We start from the raw sequence: 19,750 nt of genomic DNA, 5'->3' as shown, positions 1-19,750 counted from the left end.
CCCTCGTTAACTGAATGTGACCCGACCTTTCTGCTTGGACTCTCAGGCCTAACCCAGCTCTTTCCCCTCTTGGGTCCTCCTGCCCCACTGTCTCCTGTTGCCCTGACTAGGCAGGTTTTCTCTTGCAGAGGAGCACTCCCAGCCCTGGGCCACAGCCCCGAGACTCCTCAGCCACACTTGAAAAGCAGATCGGTGCTTCCGCCCATGGTGCAGGGGGCAGTGCAGCAGGGAGCAGGAGCCTCACACTGGCACCCACAGGTGACTCCCCCACACACACCACATAGGGACCTCTTCCTGCTAGGTGCCATGTTCTCTGGGGAGACGATCCCATTGGGTAGCTCTGAGGTAGCTCTGAGGTTTTGAGTCTAGGATTTTGTGTGACTAGAAGTCAGAGGACTAGCTCTCTCCTGTTGATTTGTTTTGGGCTAGGGCAGGGCCAGGCAACTTTTTTTAGGGATGCTTACGGTCTGGAACAGTTCTAGAAAGCTGTTGTGTGCTGACGTCATCTGTTTCCTAGAGGTTCAGGTGGCTCACAGCAGGGACAGCACCCAGTGTGGCTAGTGTGCCCTGGTGTTTGCAGATGACTGAAGTCGGGATGTAGTCCTCCTCTGGGCCTAGCCTGCCCACACTTACCCATGCTATGGCCCTGGTCTACCCTAGGAAGCCGCTACTGACCTCAGCTTGTTCCTCCCAGGGTGAGGTGTTGTTAGAGTGGGTTTGGCCTCCTTGCCTCCCTTGATTAACTGGTGTCTTCATGACAGGCTTCTACACTGGTTCGGTGGCCATCAGTGGAGCCCTGGCCAGCAGCCCAGCACCTGTGGCCTCTGGAATGGAAACTGCTGTTTTTGATGAGTCCTCTGGCCCTGGCAGCCTCTTTGCCACCATGGGCTCTCGCAGCACACCACCACAGCACCCGCCTCTGCTACCGCAGCCCCGCAACTCTGGCCCTGCTTCTCCTGCCCACCAACTCTCGACCAGTCCCCGACTGAGTGTGACCGCCCAAGGTCCACTGCCGGATACCAGCAAGGGGGAGCTGCCTTCTGACCCTGCCGTCTCAGACCCAGAGAATGAAGCTAAGAGGAGGATTGTTTTCAGCATTGCAGCCAGTTCCAGCTCTAAGCAATCACCTTCTACCAGACACAGCCCCTTGACCTCTGGCACCCGTGGGGACTCTGTACAGAGCCATGGGCAGGACAGTCGTAAACGCAGCAGAAGGAAGCGAGCATCAGCTGGAACCCTCAGCCTTAGCACGGGTGTGTCCCCCAAGCGCCGAGCTCTGCCAACTGTCGCTGGCCTCTTCACACAGTCATCGGGGTCTCCTCTCAACCTGAACTCCATGGTAAGTGTAGGGCCTGTCCCTGCAGGGTGGGGAAGCACCACTTGTGTGGGCCGTTGGGCAGTACAGGGCAGGGACAGTGGCTGGTGTGCAGCCCTGCTGGCCTTCTCCTCTCCCCACCTGTACCCTCACAAGGAGCTGGTGATTACAGAGGTCTCAAGGGTTAGATGTGACCTCTGGTGCCACCGAAACCCTGGCCTGGGCCTGTGGCTCATCTGCCCTCCCTGATCCCGCAGGTCAGCAACATCAATCAGCCCCTGGAGATCACAGCCATCTCATCCCCTGAGAGTTCCCTGAAAAGTTCCCCCACCCCCTACCAGGACCACGATCAGCCCCCGGTGCTCAGGAAGGAGCGGCCCCTGGGCCCAACCAATGGGGCCCATTACTCACCACTGACCTCAGACGAGGAACCAGGCTCTGAGGATGAGCCCAGCAGTACCCGGTGAGTCCTGGGGGGCAGCTCTGCAGGGTGATGGTTGGATTAGGTGCAGGCTATCGTGTGGCCAAGTGGCCTCCATTAGCTGTCTTTCAATCCTGACCTCCCTGGTACAAGGCTGTTTTCTCAATGGGTATTACCTTGCTTTTCTTGTTGAGCAGTGTGGAGTGTTGCTTGTGGGGTCTGTGGGGACTTTCTAGGTGTTTAGCCTGAGTAAAGTCATCACATGCCCCTCTCTGCCACCTACATTATAGCTGCACTGCAGACTGTTGTGCATCACTGCGGTCCCAAGCTTACCTTTAAGTGTCACAGTGGAGTTACTACTGCGAGTGTGAATTCTGGTCACACCTTGCCTCTGACTTGGATGTGCTCTAAGATTGCTGCCCACTGTCATTCCTAAGGCCCATTGTAGACCATCGTGGGTGTGTGTGTCACCTGTGAGCTGGGCCTCTGCTGCATTAAGCTCCAGGTTGGCTAAGGCTCAGAATAGGGAAGCTCCTGCAGGCCACCCTGCTTTATATGCATAGTTGTCACCCTGTGCACAGGCCTTTTGGGGTCCCCACCAGAACAGACACAGCCCTAGTACTGCTGCTGACTCTTCCACACGGGACAGAGGGCAGCCTTTGGACCTTTCATTTCCTGAGCTGTGCGTGGGACGAGTTCTCAGATTCTCCCTGAGCACTTAGATTCATACATCGGTGACTGTTTTTTTTGCACAGAATTGAAAGAAAAATTGCAACAATCTCCTTAGAAAGCAAATCTCCTCCGAAGACGCTGGAAAATGGTAATGTGCTCCCTTCCTGGAGCCTGGAGGTGTGGGGGTGCCCCGTGTTCAGGACAGGCCAGCCTGGGACTGCATCTGGTGCATGGGCAGTTGGGAGGGGCAGACGAGAGAAGTCTCATAGTGCATGAGCCCCTCATCTCTTCATCACCTCTGCCTAGTAGAATGTGTGTCAGCCACATGGTAGGCACAGCCCACTTCCCCACTGCAGGAAGCAGCAGGCCCCAGGCTCAGCTCATGGCCACTGACTTCTCCCATCAGGTGGTGGCTTGGTGGGAAGGAAGCCTGCACCCTCAAGTGAGCCTGTGAACAGCAGCAAATGGAAGTCCACTTTCTCACCTATCTCCGACCTCAGCTTGGCCAAGGCCGTGGACAGTCCATTGCAGGCTGGCTCTGCACTGAGCCACAGCCCCCTGTTCTCTTTCCGGCCGGTTCTGGAGGAGCCTGCAACTGAGGCCAAGCTCCCTACCCACCCAAGGAAAAGCTTTGCCGGCTCTCTGACTGCAGCCGAGGGCCCGAGCCCTGGCGCCAATCCTCCCAACGGCCTGGCCTTCAATGGGGGCCTCGCTGCAGACCTCGGTTTACACAGCTTCAACGACGGTGCTTCCCTCTCCCACAAGGGCCCTGAGGTGGCCAGCCTGAGCTTCCCATCACAGCGGGGCAAGGATAGTACCACAGAGACTAATCCCTTCCTTAGCAGGCGGCAACCAGAGGGCCTGGGTGGCCTGAAGGGCGAGGGCAACGCAGGCAAGGAGTCAGGCGAGGCCCTGCCCCTGTGTGGGTCTGCGGACAAAGTTGCACTGCCTCATGGCAGCAGGGCAGGCAAGGGCCGTGACCGTGAGCTGGACTTCAAGGGTGGCCACAACCTCTTCATCTCTGCTGCAGCCGTGCCTCCAGGTGGCCTCCTCGGTGGTCCTGGTCTAGTAACTGTGGCTTCCTCTGCAGGCAGTACGACACCTGCTGCCCAGGCTGCCCGGCCCTTTCTCAGCACCTTCACCCCTGGGCCCCAGTTCACTCTGGGCCCCATGTCCCTACAGGCCAACCTGGGCTCTGTGGCCGGCTCCTCTGTGCTGCAGTCCTTGTTCAGCACTGTGCCCGCCGCTGCAGGCTTGGTGCATGTGTCATCCGCTGCGCCCCGACTGACCAACTCGCACACCATGGGCAGCTTCTCCTCCGGGGTGACCGGTGGAACCGTTGGAGGTAGGCAAGGAGGGGAGGACGTCTAGTTCAAGTTCCTCACCAGCTGCTTTGGAGGTTCCTCCCAAGCCCTCTAGAGGGTACAATGGGAGTGTGTCCCTGTGTCCTCGCTAGCCGTCATCATGGTGTGACTGAAGGAGACTGTCTAGCCTTATAACGCATGCCTCTTGTTTTCAGAAGACTACGGTGCACTTAACTAGGCATTTCTTTCTCCTGGGGCATCCCCTGTTTGAGGTGACCACCCACATGCCTCATGGCCGGTCTGTGGAAGCCGGCCTGGTGCAAGAATGAGTCCAGAGGGCCTGCTCAGACACAGGGCGGAGTGGAGCCTGGGCCACAGGCCAGGCGTGGTGCAGTCCTGACTGGGCAGGGGCGGGCAGGTGGGCCCGAGGGGCGGGGCCTCAGCCTGGCAGGTAAGTGTCCCTGCACTGAGCCCACTGCTTGCTGCTTGTGCCTGCGCTTGGACCGGAGTCACGCTGTCTTCTGCTTCTCCCTGCTGGTGACTATGCTCCTCTTGCTCCACCCGCCTGGACCGTGCTGCCTGTTGAAGCTGCTTTTTCTCTCCTGTTTACAGGTGTCTTTACCCATGCGGTGCCTTCTGCCTCTGCTCACCCGTTTGGAGCTGGTGTCAGTAGCGGGGCTGTGTGTAGCAGTGCCACGCTGGGCCTGAGCCCGCTGCAGGCGGCGGCCAGCACCTCGGCTTCTTCCTTTCAGGCCGCGGCTTCGGTCGAGACTCGGCCGCCCCCTCCACCTCCCCTACTTCCTCCTCAGCACCTGGGCCGGCCCCCTGCGGGGCCACCTGTCCTCCATGCACCCCCTCCTCCTAACGTCACCTTGCCTCCTCCACCTGCGCTGCTGGCTTCTAACTCGGAGCCAGTGCTTCTGCAGAGCCTGGCCTCCCTCCCGGCTAACAAAGCTTTCTTACCCCCCTCCTCTGCCGCTTCTCTGCAGCCTGCTAATGCCTCTCTGTCTGTCAAGCTCGCTTCCCTTCCACACAAGGTCTCCCGCCCCTCCTTCACGGTGCACCACCAGCCCCTGCCCCGGCTGGCCCTGGCGCAGGCTGCGCCCGCCGCCCCACAGGCCAACTCCTCGGGGCCATCTGCTGTGTGGGTTTCCCTTGGCATGCCGCCTCCTTATGCTGCGCACCTTTCGGGGGTTAAGCCTCGATAAAGACCTTGCTTAGCTAGCAGTTCATGTTCTGTAAGGTAAGGCTAGAGCCAAACCACCCCTCCTCTTGCCCAGAAGACGGCTGGCAGGGCTCGCCAGATGCCTGGGGTCCTGAGTCGTGGAGATGGGGGAGGGGGACTAAGGGAAGCAGGGCCAACATTGTGCAGAACTACCTGGTCCTCATCCAGCCGCTGAGAGGACAGCTGAGGTGATGGGACTCGAATGTGGCTCACAAAAGCCAAGGTAGCCCCAACCTACTGTAAGACTCCTGGCCCATAGCAGTCCTTGATTTTGGGGTCACATTTTTAGCTCTGAACTAAGGCATCTGTCACCAGCCTGCCTGTGCAAAGGAAACAAGGGGTAGTCAGTGGGTAAGGTTGCAGACTTACTTTGTCCACGGGCAGAAAGCTGCCTGGGGTGGTAGCATGGGCATTCTTGAGCAGAGTTGGGATTTAAGGTTCAGGGAGCTGTCCGCCTCTCCTTGAACAGCGGCTGTCAAACCCTGACCTGCTATCATCATGGCGGTAGGGTATGGCCATGTGGTAGCCGTAGCCTGAGTGCAGGACAGCCTGACAGCTGCACCTGGAGGTCCTAGGGCCAGAGCTCTCCAGCTAGCCTGCGCGTCCTGTGGGGCAGCTCGGCCACAGAGGACATGTTGAACGCACCTAACCCATGCTCCTCCTCCCTGCAGGTAATTAGGACTTCTACCTCAGCCACGACCTATGCAAGGATGGTGTGGACCAAGCCTGCTGCCTGCCAGGCCGGCGGAGCCGGACGTGGAGCCACTGTGAATTGGCGGCACCGCAGGAGGTGCTGGACTGGTCCAGTTTGTACTGTCAATAGTTTTAGATAAAATATTTATCTTTTTTTTTTTTAAAGTATAAGCAATTTTGACTTATTTTATTCCATCAAAGTCGTCCAAGGCAACCTCTTGGGACGCCTAAGTGTCTGTGAGAGAGAATCATATAAAGACTTGGCCTGCCGGGCTGGCCACCAGGAGGACTCTAGACTCCGTCCCGGTGCTATCTCACCACCGAGCCCATGCCCACCCATCTCCAACTTTGTCCCGGGTGCTGCCCCAGATGTGGACCATGGCCAAACAGTTCTCAGATGCACCCTTACTGCTTGTCCTGATACCAAAGGCACGCCAGGCATGCACGATGGGGGCTGACTTCTGTTCCCTCCTTGGAACTCGCCCGCTGTCACTGTGAACACCCTGCTGTTAACCCTGTGGCTTTAGGCGTGTCTTTGCTGTGGGTGCAGACTGGGCTGGGGCAGGACTGGGTGCCTGGCTGGGCTGAGTGGTGCTGACAGGTGTGGGCCACTACTGCAGTGCTCAGTGGCTCCTGTGACAAGTGCATTTACTTTGTATTTCTTTGCTTTTCTGGCTCGGGGCATGCTGGCCAGGTGACATGGGGCTGGCCCACTGTGGGTCCCCTGGCATCTGTGTATAAGAGAGTCACATGATGAGTGACAGTATTTTATAGAGATGTGATGGAGATTTATAAATTTCATAGACTTGACTGCATTTATTTTTAGATTGTATAATGCACAGTGAACTTTAACGGAAAGAAAAGTGAGGAGGAAAAATACATTTATTTATTCAAATGCACAAAAAAAAATGGCGCTGGTCAGGGGCCCTGCAGGAGTGTGGCCCAGATGTGCTGGGCCACCCAGGGTCTCTGGTCACTGTGGGCACCACCTGCCTATGTCCAAGAGTTGCTTCCTGGTCCTGGGGACAGGTGCACTGGGTGTGGCTGCAAAGGGGCCAGGGCTGACTTAGCTTGCTGAGGCGGTCTTGACTGCCCTCAATGCTGCTCACTTCAGGTTAGGGGTAGGTGGTCTAAGCTGGGAGGCCATGCTGACCTCCTCAGCCTTTACCTGCTTCCCTTGGCAGTTGTGAAGATGGTGCTGGTGTCCCTTCCACCCTCCACCCCCACTCCCACCCCCCCCCCCCCCCCCCCGTGATGGTGCTCATGCTCGCCAGGCCTGTTCTTGCACACCACAGCTAGCTACGGTGCTGCAGGGCAGGGCGGCCATAAAGTTAGCAAGTCCCAGGCCTGGAACGAGACACTGAGTGAACACTGTACACACCACCTGCCACCTTGGCAGCTGCTGCTCCAGTGGTCGCTGCCCCACCTTACTTGAGTGTTAGGGGACAGACACTGCATGTTCGTGGCCCGCATGGCCCAGTGGGCCACAGGTGCTCCAGGCGGGCACAGTTGTGAGTCCTCTCCTGAGCCCACAAGAAAGGGGAACCCGTAGTAAACTGAACATGGTGCACGGTGGCCCTGGGTTCCTTGGCTGATGGTCCTAGCATGGGGCTAGGCTGCCTCAGTGGTCCCCGGTATTCCAGCCCAAGGGTGCTGCAGGGCTTGAGCTCAGGAACTGATAGGAAGCCCTACGGACTGGGACCTACTCCCACGCTAGCCCACACAGGGACTCTACCAGACACACCTCTCGGTTCCCACCCTCAACCTACACAGCTTTTTTGGCAGCCTGGCCTGTTTGTAACTTGATGCAGCTTCGCTCTGTCTTGTAATGACCTCTGTACTTAACGGGTGCACTGTTCTCTCCCTTGGTTCCCAAGGCATCTCACACATTGTTGCCGCCTCTAGACACAGTAATAAAAAGCTGTTTTCACTTGAGCCAGTTCTTAGTGTGGTCTGTCTTTGTGTGGTTACTGTCACCTCCCTTGAGAGACTATGACAGCTCTGGAGGAGCCTGAGGAAAACTCAAGCCAGTGAGTCAACAGCATTCAAGTTGCTCACAGCCAGGTGGTATGGGTCCCTTACCCAGGACTCACTAATATGTGCCCCCACAAAACCCAGGCAGGATTCCCCATCTCCTCAGTGAGGGTAACCAGCCTGGTACCAGGCACACTGGGAACTGCCTGTCCCCCAAGCTGTGTGTGTATATGCACCTGCATGCATGAGTGTTTATGTGTCCCTAGCCCAGTCTTTTTCGTTTTGTTTCTCAAAACAGAGTTTCACTCTGTAGTCCAGGCTGGCCTAGAACTCAGAGATCTGCTGTCTCTGCCTTCTGAGTGCTGAGATTGAAGGCGTGTGCCACCACTGCCCAGCCCGGCCTAGCCGCTAACCTCTTAGAAGAGCTATTCTGCCACCCGTGCCCCCACCTCTCCCCATTTACTTCACTGTGTGGCTTGGAAAAGGGGTACCTTTATTATATAGCGGGCTCAGGACTGAAGGCCAGCACCATGGCCTGCTCTATCAGCAGGAGTGGGGTTCACAGCTTTACCTAGCATGATACATTCACCCAATAACGGACAGGGGAGCTGTGCCAGGCTCAGTCCCCAGTTGGGGGCACTCAAGGGTACTGACAGGGAGATGGCATGGGAACAAGGATTCTAGTCCTTGCCCACCTCCTCTGGACCTCTGGCTTTGAACAGACATTTCTAAAAAACACCTTCAAAGATAGCCAGAGGCCGGGCAAAGGTCAGTCCAACACATCTAGCTGGGAACCGATACAAGCGGTCCGCCCGTCCGTAGGCAGGCTACTCAGCTGGAACCTGGCCTCCTCAGAGATGCCGAACTGCTCCAAAGGATCCTGTGGGGGGTGCATGCTGACTGTGAACAAGGTCAGGGAAGGGCCACCCCACCCCACCCCTACACACCTTGCCTGTCATCTTCCTGATTTCGTTCCTGTAGAAGATGAGGCTTCGTCGCATGTACTCATAGCTGGAGAAAAGGGCCAGACTCACTGATCACATTCCCCCATGTTTCCACCCAGCTCCCAGTGGTTCCCAAAGCCCCACCTGGCCCGGCGAAGAGCCTCCATCCACTCCTGACACTGCTCTTGGCTACAGCATTCGAAGTGATACTTCCTGCTGAGGTCTTCCACAAAGCCTAGAAAGGGGTAAATAAAGGAAGGGAGCCAGCCACCTCTGGTGGGTGTCCACCTGGTCCACATCCTGCTGGCCAGAAGGCCCAGCTTCCTCTCACTGGGGTTCTTGTCCTACCAAGCCATCCTCTCTGCCTGTCACAGGTTGGCTTGGCTCCTCCAGAGTCCTGACTCCTGAACCCATGAAAAGGGAACCCACTGGGAAGTCGGATAATTACGTATGAACTGGTTGATGTGAGGTCAGAGTCGGCCCTAATGGTAATAGGACTGGGGAGATGGCTTAGTTGGTAAAGTGCCTGTCACACATATAATAAGCAGGAGGACCTGAGTTCAAGCCCCAGCACCCATGTCAAAGCAGGATGCACCTGTAATCTCAGTGCTGAGGAAACAGATGGGGAGATTCCGAGGGCTTGCTGGCCAGCCAGTATAGCCTAAAAACCAAGTCCATGTGCGACGGATGAGATAGCCAAGCAGGTAAAGGTGCTGGTTGCCGTGCCTGATGGCCAGAGCTCAATAGCGGGGACCCATATAGTGGAAGAGGAGAACCAAAGTTGTCCTCTGGCCTTAGTGGCATGTTTACTCATAGACAAATACACGTATGTGTACATACAAATGTATTGTTTTAAAAGGGGGTGGTGAAGACACCAGAAATTGACTTCTGGCCTCCATATACACATGCAAAAACTAGGAGTACAGATGGAGAACCCCGTGTGAGACATGAGGGCCAAATCTCTACCAGATGGTACCGTAAAGATCGCCAAGGAAGAAGGTTTAACAGGTGTCACTTCAGCCTTAGAAGCGCTACCCGCGGAGATTGTTTCTAATACAAACAAAATTTGCACAGGCTGTGCCTCTCCTTGCGAAGAATAGGCACTGTGAAGGTGGGGGAAGAAACTATGATTGCGACAGCGGAGACCAGACCCGGGGGCCCTCAGAGTATCAGCTATTGCAGGGCTGGGTCCTCAGGAGACGAGGGATCCAGGACAAATGGAGGCTCCTGGGGAGTAAAAGGGAGACAGGTGCGCGGAGCAGAGTCCAGGGTGGGGACAGTGGGGACCAGCGCACTTACTGATGGAGAAGCCGCCGGGCTCTTCCTGGGCCACTCTGCAGCGTTCCAGCAACAGTGCTCCGAGGGGCTGCGCGAGACACGGCCATGAGCGCCGGCCTTCGGGCCGCGCGGGCCCCCCGAGTCCCCCACGCCCCTACCTCGGCCTCGTCCGGGCGGAAGTAGAAGAGGAAGTTGACCACCAGCTTCACCAGCCGCCTCTTGGCCACTGTGGACACAGGGCGTTGTCAGTACGGAACTGTTCTCATCCGCCCACCCGGGAATCGAGCCGGCCCGCCCCGAAGCGCTCACCGCTGCCTTTCTTGGGACCCCGCATGCCTAGCTCGGCGGCCATCTCTGCCGGCTGACGGGACAGCGCCTGCAACTCTTTCTCATTGTACCGCATCACACCGCCGGGATCCGTGCGAACTAAAACGCGCCCTGACTCCCGGTCGCCGTCCTGTCTGAAGCGGCAACCAGCGCCACAAAAGTCTCAGGGAACGTTCCCGGAAGTCCCATCAAAGCTACTGCGCCTGCGCGTCGTGGAGCTTATCGCGTAGTTTACCATAAGGTGGCACTGGCGTGTGGGTCGGCGCAATTGCACTCAGAGCCGGAAGTTAAAGAAAGCCCCGTCCCTAGGTAACCGTCAGATACTCTAAACGTGAAGTATTAAGTTAGATTCATAGCACCCCACGTTAAGCTAAGCCCCTTCCCGGGCTGGTGAAACAAAGATTCTGTCTTGTCGCGATAGTTAGCGTCACGAGACTTAGAGCGGAACGAGAGCTCGTGGACAACTCAGTGAGCGTGCGCACTTTAGACTCCTTGTCCTCGCGCCTCTAGAAACCGAGTCCATCTTTCGGGCATGCGCACACAAGAAACTCCGCCTCATTTGCTCCCGGAAGTGATCTCTTAAGTCCGTCGTGCGCGTACGCGCAGCCGAGTCGTGGCCGTCGCGGAGGTTAAGCCCGGGTATCGTGGCCCTGGGCGCCGGTGAGGAGCTGCGCGGCTTGTCGGTGGTGGCTGCCCAGACCGCGGGGCCCCTGGAAGGGGGGTGGAAGTGGGGGTGGGGGCGGGCAGCGCGTTCTTCTTCCTCGGGCCTGGCGCGCGCCCTGAGAGCGCGCTCTCGCAAGGCCCGTTGGGCCGTAGCGGCGTCAGGGATTCCCGCCGCGCGTCTGGCCCCTGGTGTGATTCGGGGTCTTGGAGAGTCTTTTGACGTCCTTGGTTGCCTCACTTTCCCTCATCGTTAGTTAGGGCCCTGGCGACTGCTGCTCCTATGTAGGTCCGTTGCTGCGATTAAAAGATAACGGTATTTCCTCCCAAAGTGGACCAGAGCAGCACCTTCTCAAATACCACTTTTCTTCCCTTATCGATCGTTTATCGATAATCTTATGGTGGGCCGTGAGGTCGCACGTCTCCAGTCATTGGCAGAACTTTTAATTTATTTCGAACGGTTTTCACTGCACAATTCAGCCCTCTTGGAACTTTAATGTGAACCAGGCTGGCTCTGAACTCACACACATCGTGGTGCCTCTGCCTCCCCACTACTGGGATGAACAGCGCGTGCCTCCACACCTGGGTGTCTAGTTTGAAAGGGTTATTACTGCACACAGTGTAAGGGTACAGTTCGCTTTGGTGGGGAAGTGTTGTCCCAGGAACTTGGCAGGAAGCAGAATGATAAATGCCGGTGTTCACATTGCTTTCCCCAGACTATCTTTTATGTGTGTTTGTGAATGTTGAGTGTGGTACCCACACCCACTGAGTCCAGAAGAGGGTGCCAGATGACCTGGAACTGGTTGTCAGCTGCCCAGTTTGGGTGCTAGAAACGGAACTTGGGTCTTCTGCAAGGGCACAAATGCTTTTCACTACTGAGCCAACTCCCCAGCCTACCCAGCGCCCTTTATCTCTTATTTAAGAAAGGTTTTCACTGCATAGCCCATTCTGGCCTCCAACTCCGGCATCTTCCTACCTTGGCCTCCCAAAACGAGCTGACATGAAAGGCAGGCCCCACAATTAAGTGCTTGTGTTTTTTGAGGCTGAAAATTCGTCATGGGCTGAGAGGGTAGCTCAGTTGTGAGATTTTGCAGAACTCTGCTCCTCCAGAACCAAGGACTGTGCTCTCCCGGGCTGGTTTTGTCCTTTCTTCCTCCCACCCTCCAGAACTGATGAATTTTTCCTTCAGTGGGTACGCTCACGCAAGTACCTCAGGCACACACCCTAGAGGCTTTATGCATACTAGACAAGCACTCCACCCTTGAATTGCACCCTCAAGCCTGTGGCTGGACACCCTGTCCCCTTGGAAGAATGGCCAGAGTCTCATGTTCTTGGGAGTCCTCTTTGCCAGAAGTCAAAGGAGTTTTCCCTCCTGTCACTGCCCTGGGTGCCCTCTTATTCTGGGGAGCAGACTCTGCTCTTGCATCTGGCCAACTCCATCTAATTTGGGAGTGTGTCTCCTGGTGACTTTTGAAGATATGGACAGTGCTTCCCTTTTTCAGTCCTTGGGTGGCTGAGTATGAAACAGACCAACAGTCTGTCCAGCTCACAGCTTGAGTGCACATCCTCTCATTTTCCCAACATCCAGAGGCCTCTGTGTCCCTTCCTCCTTCGGAACTGACCACCAGTGACCTCATAGTGTCTGCCTTGAGCTCTCCTAACTACCTCCTAGGCAGACTCCAAGGTGACATTGTAGATAAGTAGGATTTGCAAGGTCCCTTTTGCTGTATGAGACTCCAGCAATGACAACAGGAACTGCCCTCCACTTGTCTCCTGGGCACTGAGTTTACTCTGAGTTATAACCATATAAACAGCAGACAGTCTAAAGTGTTCCACCATCAAGAGAACATGGCCTGGTGGCTTTGACTGAGCCTGGAAGGTGGAACCCTTGGCACAGAGCTTTCTGCAGCACTGTGGACAGCCCTCAGAACTTGGGAGACTAGGAAAAACTCCTTATGCCCTGTGTGTCAGATGGGGATTCTTTAGTCCCAGAATTTGGGAGGCAGAGGCAGGTGAATCTCTGTTTGAGACCAGCCTGGTCTATGTGGAGAGTCCCAGGACAGCCAGGGCTATGGAGAGAGATCCCATCTTAATAAGTTACAGTAGGCAAAGGTAGCTCATACCTTTCCAGTACCTGGAAAGAACAAGAATTCAAACACAAGCAGCACCCCCACCACCACAAAGGGAGTTCAAAGCCAAGCCAGGCTATGTAAGACTCTGCCTGTTCCCCACCCCCTCATAACACCTAAAGAATCAGTTTGATGTAATGGCACACCTCTATAATTCCAATGCTTGGGGGAACCAGGAGTTAAAAAGGTAGCCTCAGGTACATAATGAGTTTCTGGACAGCCTGGGCTACATGAGATTTGAAGAAATGATACTAGGGTCTCAGGCTTGCTTAGCAAAAACTGGCGGTTTCTGTACTTGATTCACATTGGCCCTAGAGATTAGGTAGAATCCAGTCTGGGACATACAAGACAAGTGATGGCTGGCCTGCCTGCTGCATGAGTGTCTGGCCACCCCACGGTCCTAGCAGGATCAACAGTGTTTTGATCCTTGGCCCTTCTTTCTCCCAGGTTTTCCTTGTCTCCTGAAGCTCCCAAGCCTGCACCATGGACTTTCAGCACAGACCTGGAGGCAAGACGGGGAGTGGGGGCGTGGCCTCCTCCTCCGAGAGCAACCGGGACCGCAGGGAGCGCCTGCGGCAGCTGGCCCTTGAAACAATCGACATCAACAAGGTTTGGGAGGAGTGTCCCCATGTACACAGAGCCCCCTACCACGCCTCCGTCCTGGGTTCAGAGAGCCAGGCTTTGTGGTCTAACAGGTACTTGTGTTCCCTCCCAGGACCCGTATTTTATGAAAAACCATCTGGGATCCTATGAATGCAAACTCTGCCTGACGCTGCATAACAATGAGGTATGCGCTTCCCCAGCTGGGCAGACTTGGGGCATTTTACACTGGTGACATTGGTGGGCCTTGGACCTGTCACCCAGAGCGAAGACTCCCTCAGTGTTGGTCTGGTTTGGTTGAATTTTTTGTTTTTTCTCAGCTATGCTGGGTAAGCAGCCTCTGTGCTGAACTGTATGCCCGTCCAGTTCTTTCTGTGCAGCTTGCTGTGTGAGCCCTGGCCTCTGGCTCTACACTGAAGGTGGCCTGGGGACCAGCTGCCCTTTTACCCTTTTTCTCTGACCTTGGTGTCAGGACAGCAGTCAGCGTGTCCCAGCAACAGGGCTGCTTCTGCATTTTAGGGGATCAGGGAGGAGATATAGCCATGGTTCTGTCTTCTGGGGAGGGACTGTGGAGTCCATTGGTAGTCCAGGAGGTCGCCTCCTAGCCCTTTGGCTGGAGGAGCAGAGCAGTCAGCAGTGACCGCGTTGACAGTGGAGTCAGCTGCCACAACTGCACAGGATGCTGAGCAGTAGCTTAGGCTCCACCCCCCCGTAGGAGCTCCCTGTGTGTGTGCCTGTCCTAACCACAGAGAGATTCCCAGGGTGGCATGGCGGGTCACTGCTCCCCAGTGCAGCCATGGCTACGGCATCCCCGTAGGTTCCCATACTCCAAGAAACTCTAAACTCTGGGCCTCATGTCAGACCCATGGGCTGGGTCCCATTAGAGTTGTCCTGCCTGTCCCGCCTCCCCCACTTCAGTGACCTGTCTCCTTTCTCTCTGCAGGGGAGCTACCTGGCCCACACCCAAGGGAAGAAACATCAGACTAACTTGTAAGCCCTCACTTTGTGGCGGGGTGGGGAGGAGGGACAGGTCCCGTGCTTCCTCTGCCTGTGTTCCGGCCCGGCAGCCCCACTGCAGAGCCGATCACTGAGGAGCAAGGACAGCGGGGGATTGGTGCCCACCTGCTCCGTCCCTGCTGGGGAGACTCCGGGGCTGAGCCCTCATCCTGGCCATGAGCTCCAAGGCCAGGGGGCTCTGGCGCCTGTGTGCTTGGCCTTGGCAGCTGGTGGAGGGGCCATGCACCCATGTTTCTTGTTTGTAGGGCCCGGCGAGCTGCCAAAGAGGCCAAGGAAGCCCCTGCCCAGCCAGCACCTGAGAAGGTCAAGGTGGAGGTGAAAAAGTTTGTGAAGATTGGCCGCCCTGGCTACAAAGGTGTGTGTGTGTGTCGGCCAGCCCATGGTTGTGGGCTGCGACATGAATGAGCCCTGAGGGCCCTGGCACAGGATACACCCATCCCTAGGACACACAGCCGCTGCTTCCTCTGTCGTCATAGCAGCCCACAGGTGGGCGATAAGCACCCATCCCCCACTAGAAACTTCCAGAAGGACGGGGAGGCAGGTTATCTGCAGTCAGCACTCCCAGAGCCCCTCAGCAGAGGCCCCCAGTGACCTGGCCTGGTCAGAAAGCCAGTTGTGTAGCCAGGCTGCAGAGGGCTGTCCACACTGCCCTGACATGAAGTGCTGGGTTAGGTTCTCTTGCTCAGATCCTAGCCAGGTGAGCACCTATGACACATAACAGCCCTGTCCCCTGTGTATTGTAGTGACCAAGCAGAGGGACACAGAGATGGGCCAGCAGAGCCTGCTGTTTCAGGTGAGGTGGGACAAGTCAGAGGTTGGGGTGGAGCGGACCCCTGGATGTGGTGCTGATGCTGCTGTGCACGTCCCACAGATCGACTACCCTGAGATTGCCGAGGGCATCATGCCACGCCACCGCTTCATGTCTGCCTATGAGCAGAGGATTGAGCCCCCGGACCGCCGCTGGCAGTACCTGCTCATGGCTGCTGAGCCCTACGAGACCATTGCCTTCAAGGTAGTGACAGCGAGGACAGGAGAGGGAGCAGCTGGGATCAGGCTGTCTGTCTGTCCCGGTCTCCACCCAGGGTACTGCAGCTTTTGCTTTCCTCTCCCAGGTGCCAAGCCGGGAGATCGACAAGGCAGAGGGAAAGTTCTGGACCCACTGGAACCGAGAGACCAAGCAGGTGAGGTTCCGCAGACCTTGCATGGTACTCCTTCTCCCTCTCCCCACTCCAGTCTCTGACCCTCCTCCCCCTCCTCCCCTACAGTTTTTTCTTCAGTTCCACTTTAAGATGGAGAAGCCTCCTGCCCCACCCAGCCTCCCAGCTGGACCCCCAGGCGTCAAGCGACCCCCACCCCCACTCATGAATGGCCTGCCTCCTCGCCCACCACTGCCAGATGCCTTGCCCCCACCTCCGCCTGGTGGCCTGCCTCTGCCCCCTATGCCTCCCACCGGGCCTGCTCCCTCTGGGCCCCCTGGACCTCCCCAGATGCCTCCACCAGCTCCTGGGGTCCATCCCCCAGCCCCAGTAGTCCACCCACCCACATCTGGAGTTCATCCCCCTGCTCCTGGGGTACACCCCCCAGCACCGGTGGTCCACCCACCAACATCTGGAGTCCATCCCCCAGCTCCAGGTGTGCTCCCAGCAGCCCCAGGAGTGCACCCAGCAGCCCCTGGAGTGCACCCGCCAGCTCCAGGGGTCCACCCAGCAGCCCCTGGAGTGCACCCGCCAGCTCCAGGGGTCCACCCGCCTGCTCCAGGGGTCCACCCTCCCCCGTCAGCTGGAGTTCATCCTCAGGCTCCAGGGGTACACCCACCTGCTCCTGCAGTTCACCCGCAGGCTCCTGGGGTGCACCCCCCAGCTCCTGGCATCCACCCTCAGGCACCTGGGGTACACCCCCAGCCTCCTCCTGGGGTCCACCCTGCTGCACCTGTAGTCCACCCTCAGCCTCCAGGGGTTCACCCCTCAAATCCTGGGGTGCACCCAGCTCCTATGCCCCCCATGCTAAGGCCTCCACTCCCCTCAGACGGCCCTGGGAACATGCCTCCCCCTCCCCCAGGCAACTGAGTCATGGCCCCAGCACCCCCTGCTGCCTGTGTGCAGCCTTTTCCCGGGGCCAGTCCTTGAAAAGTTTTCTATTTTGTCCTGTTCTGAGTCCATTAAACAGCCTCCCCCATGTCTCCCTGTCTGCATTGTGGTTTATGTGTTTTTGGGGGCTGGAGGGGATGGGCAGGTACTGCATGCCTTCATTGGAGGCACGGTGACCCGGGGTTCTGTGAGTCCTCCAGGTGGGCTCCCTAGACAGATGGGAGCTACTCAAGGACAGTTGTGGTTTCTGCAATTGTGGGCCTGTCTCTGAGGACAGAAAACCCTTTGAGAAGGCCACCTCCCACCTGCTGGGCATACTGGGCGCCAGGCACTGTCCCCCAAGGTCACTTCCAGAGTTGATAGGGGTGCCCCTCCCAAGCACTCCTGCTCAGCCGTACATATAAGCAGGGCCTTCCAGGCTTTGTTGCACCGCCATGCAGGGGCGACCCCTCTCTCTGCTGGCACTACTGCTGGTGACCATGGGGGCTGTGTTACAGGCGGAGACTCTGAAGGAAGAGCTCCAAAGAGCCCCCAGCACCAGGGGCCTCATCTTCCTGGAGGATGGGCTCTGGCCTCCCAACGATCCCCCAGAGCCCTTGTGCCTGGTGACGCTGAGAGCTGGGGGGAACAGAAGCAGAACCCCATTAAGGGTAGTAGGGGGGCTGGACAGCTATGAGCATGCCTTCCTGGAGGCTGTAGAGGAGTCTCACTGGGGACCCCAAAACCTGGCCACCTTTGGAGTCTGCAGTCCTGATGCCCAGGCTGCCCTGCCAGTCCTGCAGCACCTTGGGGCCTGGCTAGGGGAGCCTGGGGGGCAGCAATTGCTGGTCCTGCATCTGACTGAAGGTATGTGATAGGCCTTGCGCCTGGTACAACCTGAAGCTCATCCCAAGGACCTGGGGGAGGTTGCGGGGAGGTCCCATTGCTTGACTGCCAGGCACAGCCTTGATGGCAGAGCACAACACCCCAACTCCATCCCAGGCAAGGGGTCACCGAGTCCCTTCAAGCAAGGTCCTCACTTCACTTCACTTCACGTCTGGGATCAGGGTCCTTCAGGCCTGCATGGCCACAGATCTCCAGTCAGATTCCAGCTGAGGGACTCTGTAGGACAGGTCTTGAGGGATGGATGGAAGCTGGTGGCTTCAGACTCAGTTGTCAACCAGTATTTGGCCCACAGTGATATGGGAGCCCACGCTCTTGCTTAAGTTCCAAGAGCCTCCACGTGGGGGAGCCATCCGCTGGGAGCAGGCCCTGCTGGTGCTCTACCCGGGATCCGGCCCCCAGGTCACCGTCACAGGGACTGGACTGCAGGGCACACAGGTACTTGGGAGTGGCATGGGGCCATCCCCGAACAGCCGTCTGGTTGGGGTGTATAAAGATCTGCCTAATAGAAGGGTTCCTGGGGTCTCTAGTACACAAGGTCCCAGTATGGGATGGGTGTGCCTGGTAGCCTGGCCATCCTCCTTAGTCCAGCAGAGTCCCGATGTCTACAGAACCTCTGCCCTACACGGGACACCCGCTATTTGGTGCTGGTTGTGGATTTCCCAGCAGAGGCCTGGAGTGGCCCTGGCCTCGCCCTAACTCTTCAGCCACGCAAAGAAGGTAGGTCCGGGCAGGTCCAGGCAGAGGGGAGGGGCCGGTGTGAAAAGAGGCTGCCCTTAGCCCTTTCCCTCAGCTAGCCACGTGCTCATCCTCCGCAGGTGCCACCCTGAGTATCACCCAGCTGCAGGCCTTTCTGTTTGGCTCTGACTCCCGCTGTTTCACACGCATGACCCCTACCCTGTTGTTGCTGCCGCCTACCCAGTCATCAATGCAGCCAGCGCATGGCCAGCTGGACACCATGCCCTTCCCGCCGCCCAGGTGTGCGCAGGGCCGGGCTGGAGTTGGAACTGGGAAGATGTGGGGAGGAGGAAATGCTCCCTCCACAGCCTCTTATGTTCAAGGTTGGCTCACTGCCCTCTATTCCAGGCTGCCCCTAGAGCCGGAGGAGCTGCCACACAGCGCCGACCCCTTCCTAGAGACTCTCACCCGCTTGGTGCGTGCCTTGCGGGGACCCCCGACCCGAGCCTCTCACACGCGTCTGGCCCTGGACCCTGGGGCGCTGGCCAGCTTCCCGCAGGGCCTGGTCAACCTGTCGGACCCCGCGGCGCTGGAATGCCTGCTCGATGGGGAGGAACCCCTGCTACTGCTGCTGTCTTCCACTGCAGCCACCGTGGGGGACCCCACGCCGCTGCAGGGCCCCGCCTCTGCTCCCTGGGCAGCCGGCCTGGCACGCAGGGTAGCCGTGGAGCTGCAGGCGGCTGCCTCAGAGCTGCGTGGCCTTCCCGGTCTGCCACCCGCTGCGCCCCCTCTGCTGTCGCGCCTGCTGGCTCTGTGCCCCAACGACTCCAACAGCCCCGGGGACCCGCTGCGCGCGCTGCTGCTACTGAAGGCACTGCAGGGCCTGCGTGCTGAGTGGCGTGGGAGGGAAGGGCGCGGGAGGGCGGGACGCAGTGTGGAGACAGCCGCAGAAGGGCCGTGCGGGCTGCGCGAGCTGAGCGTAGACCTGCGGGCAGAGCGCTCAGTGCTCATCCCTGAGACCTACCAGGCCAACAACTGCCAAGGCGCCTGCGCGTGGCCACAGTCCGACCGCAACCCGCACTACGGGAACCACGTGGTGCTCCTGCTGAAGATGCAGGCTCGCGGGGCTGCCCTGGGGCGCCTACCCTGCTGCGTGCCCACTGCCTACGCGGGCAAGCTGCTCATCAGCCTGTCTGAGGAACGCATCAGCGCGCATCACGTGCCTAACATGGTGGCCACCGAGTGCGGCTGCCGGTGACGCCTGCTTTGTCAGTACTCCAATAAAGATCAGCAAACACTCAGCTGGGGTGTCTGTGGGTGGAGGGACCTCCTGTCACCTCCCTTCTCAAGTGCAAGATATTCACACACGTACACACACCACCCAGTCCGTGAGAATGCGCTCCATCTCCATCGCTTTTTAAAGACAGGGTCTCTCTATGTAGTACAGACCATTCTGGAACATACTATGCAGAACAGGCTGGCCTCGAACTCACCGAGAGCCAACCGACCCCCACCTCCCCAATGCTGGCATTAAACTCTCAGAC

At 57.8% G+C, this 19,750-nt stretch overlaps 4 protein-coding genes across 9 annotated transcripts in view; 3 read left to right on the top strand and 1 right to left on the bottom strand.

Moving 5' to 3' along the window:
* Dot1l (DOT1 like histone lysine methyltransferase) overlaps positions 1–7,565 on the top strand; it is a 42,785-nt gene extending 35,220 nt beyond the window's left edge. The window contains exons 23-29 of one of the 4 annotated variants that reach the window (XM_085692483.2): positions 129–258; positions 762–1,339; positions 1,573–1,778; positions 2,492–2,556; positions 2,815–3,753; positions 4,325–4,955; positions 5,609–7,565. In XM_085692483.2, coding sequence (XP_085548609.2) covers positions 129–258; positions 762–1,339; positions 1,573–1,778; positions 2,492–2,556; positions 2,815–3,753; positions 4,325–4,920 — 2,514 coding nt within the window. In that variant the 3' untranslated portion in view covers positions 4,921–4,955; positions 5,609–7,565. The other 3 variants (XM_085692482.2, XM_085692485.2, XM_085692484.2) reach the window with 3 other exon arrangements.
* Positions 7,566–8,076: 511 nt separating this feature from the next.
* Positions 8,077–10,495, bottom strand: Plekhj1 (pleckstrin homology domain containing J1). Of its 2 annotated transcripts, none has more exons than XM_048460610.3 (6): positions 10,136–10,495; positions 9,985–10,052; positions 9,848–9,914; positions 8,693–8,783; positions 8,552–8,615; positions 8,077–8,504 (listed from the first exon to the last, which is right to left on the bottom strand). In XM_048460610.3, exons 1-6 carry the CDS (start codon positions 10,227–10,229, stop codon positions 8,436–8,438), a joined length of 453 nt encoding a protein of 150 aa, XP_048316567.1. In that variant the 5' UTR covers positions 10,230–10,495; the 3' UTR covers positions 8,077–8,435. The 2 variants fall into 2 exon arrangements, with proteins under 2 accessions (XP_048316567.1, XP_048316566.1); XM_048460609.3 differs by having other exon boundaries at positions 8,077–8,484; positions 10,136–10,483.
* Positions 10,496–10,649: 154 nt separating this feature from the next.
* On the top strand, positions 10,650–16,738 carry Sf3a2 (splicing factor 3a subunit 2). Its single transcript, XM_048460602.3, has 9 exons — positions 10,650–10,813; positions 13,390–13,551; positions 13,658–13,729; positions 14,486–14,532; positions 14,805–14,914; positions 15,303–15,352; positions 15,431–15,571; positions 15,672–15,740; positions 15,825–16,738. The coding sequence occupies exons 2-9, from the start codon at positions 13,426–13,428 to the stop codon at positions 16,623–16,625; spliced, it is 1,416 nt and encodes a 471-aa protein (XP_048316559.1). The 5' UTR covers positions 10,650–10,813; positions 13,390–13,425; the 3' UTR covers positions 16,626–16,738.
* A 259-nt stretch (positions 16,739–16,997) lies between these two features.
* Positions 16,998–19,507, top strand: Amh (anti-Mullerian hormone). Of its 2 annotated transcripts, none has more exons than XM_085692486.2 (5): positions 16,998–17,492; positions 17,824–17,966; positions 18,059–18,248; positions 18,347–18,506; positions 18,615–19,507. In XM_085692486.2, exons 1-5 carry the CDS (start codon positions 17,081–17,083, stop codon positions 19,462–19,464), a joined length of 1,755 nt encoding a protein of 584 aa, XP_085548612.2. In that variant the 5' UTR covers positions 16,998–17,080; the 3' UTR covers positions 19,465–19,507. The 2 variants fall into 2 exon arrangements, with proteins under 2 accessions (XP_085548612.2, XP_048316578.3); XM_048460621.3 differs by having other exon boundaries at positions 17,008–17,492; positions 18,140–18,248.
* The last annotated feature ends 243 nt before the right edge of the window (positions 19,508–19,750 follow it).

This window comes from Myodes glareolus, chromosome 8, assembly GCF_982192425.1.
Source record: "Myodes glareolus chromosome 8, mMyoGla1.1, whole genome shotgun sequence".
Classification (NCBI taxonomy): Eukaryota; Metazoa; Chordata; class Mammalia; order Rodentia; family Cricetidae; genus Myodes; species Myodes glareolus.
The sequence above is the reverse complement of the archived record's forward strand: the minus strand, read 5'-3'. Positions and strand labels throughout refer to the sequence as shown.

Excerpts from the sequence above, each read along its gene's own strand:
- Plekhj1 (XM_048460609.3), bottom strand. The coding sequence starts at position 10,229 with ATGCGGTACAATGAGAAAGAGTTGCAGGCGCTGTCCCGTCAGCCGGCA. Across the intron at positions 10,053-10,135 it reads GGGTCCCAAGAAAGGCAGCG|TGGCCAAGAGGCGGCTGGTG; the intron begins GTGAGCGCTTCG and ends CTGTGTCCACAG. Across the intron at positions 8,784-9,847 it reads GCCCGGCGGCTTCTCCATCA|GCTTTGTGGAAGACCTCAGC; the intron begins GTAAGTGCGCTG and ends ACCCCTTTCTAG.
- Sf3a2 (XM_048460602.3), top strand. The coding sequence starts at position 13,426 with ATGGACTTTCAGCACAGACCTGGAGGCAAGACGGGGAGTGGGGGCGTG. Across the intron at positions 13,552-13,657 it reads AAACAATCGACATCAACAAG|GACCCGTATTTTATGAAAAA; the intron begins GTTTGGGAGGAG and ends GTTCCCTCCCAG. Across the intron at positions 15,741-15,824 it reads GGAACCGAGAGACCAAGCAG|TTTTTTCTTCAGTTCCACTT; the intron begins GTGAGGTTCCGC and ends CCTCCCCTACAG.
- Amh (XM_085692486.2), top strand. The coding sequence starts at position 17,081 with ATGCAGGGGCGACCCCTCTCTCTGCTGGCACTACTGCTGGTGACCATG. Across the intron at positions 18,249-18,346 it reads TCTTCAGCCACGCAAAGAAG|GTGCCACCCTGAGTATCACC; the intron begins GTAGGTCCGGGC and ends CATCCTCCGCAG. Across the intron at positions 18,507-18,614 it reads ATGCCCTTCCCGCCGCCCAG|GCTGCCCCTAGAGCCGGAGG; the intron begins GTGTGCGCAGGG and ends CCTCTATTCCAG.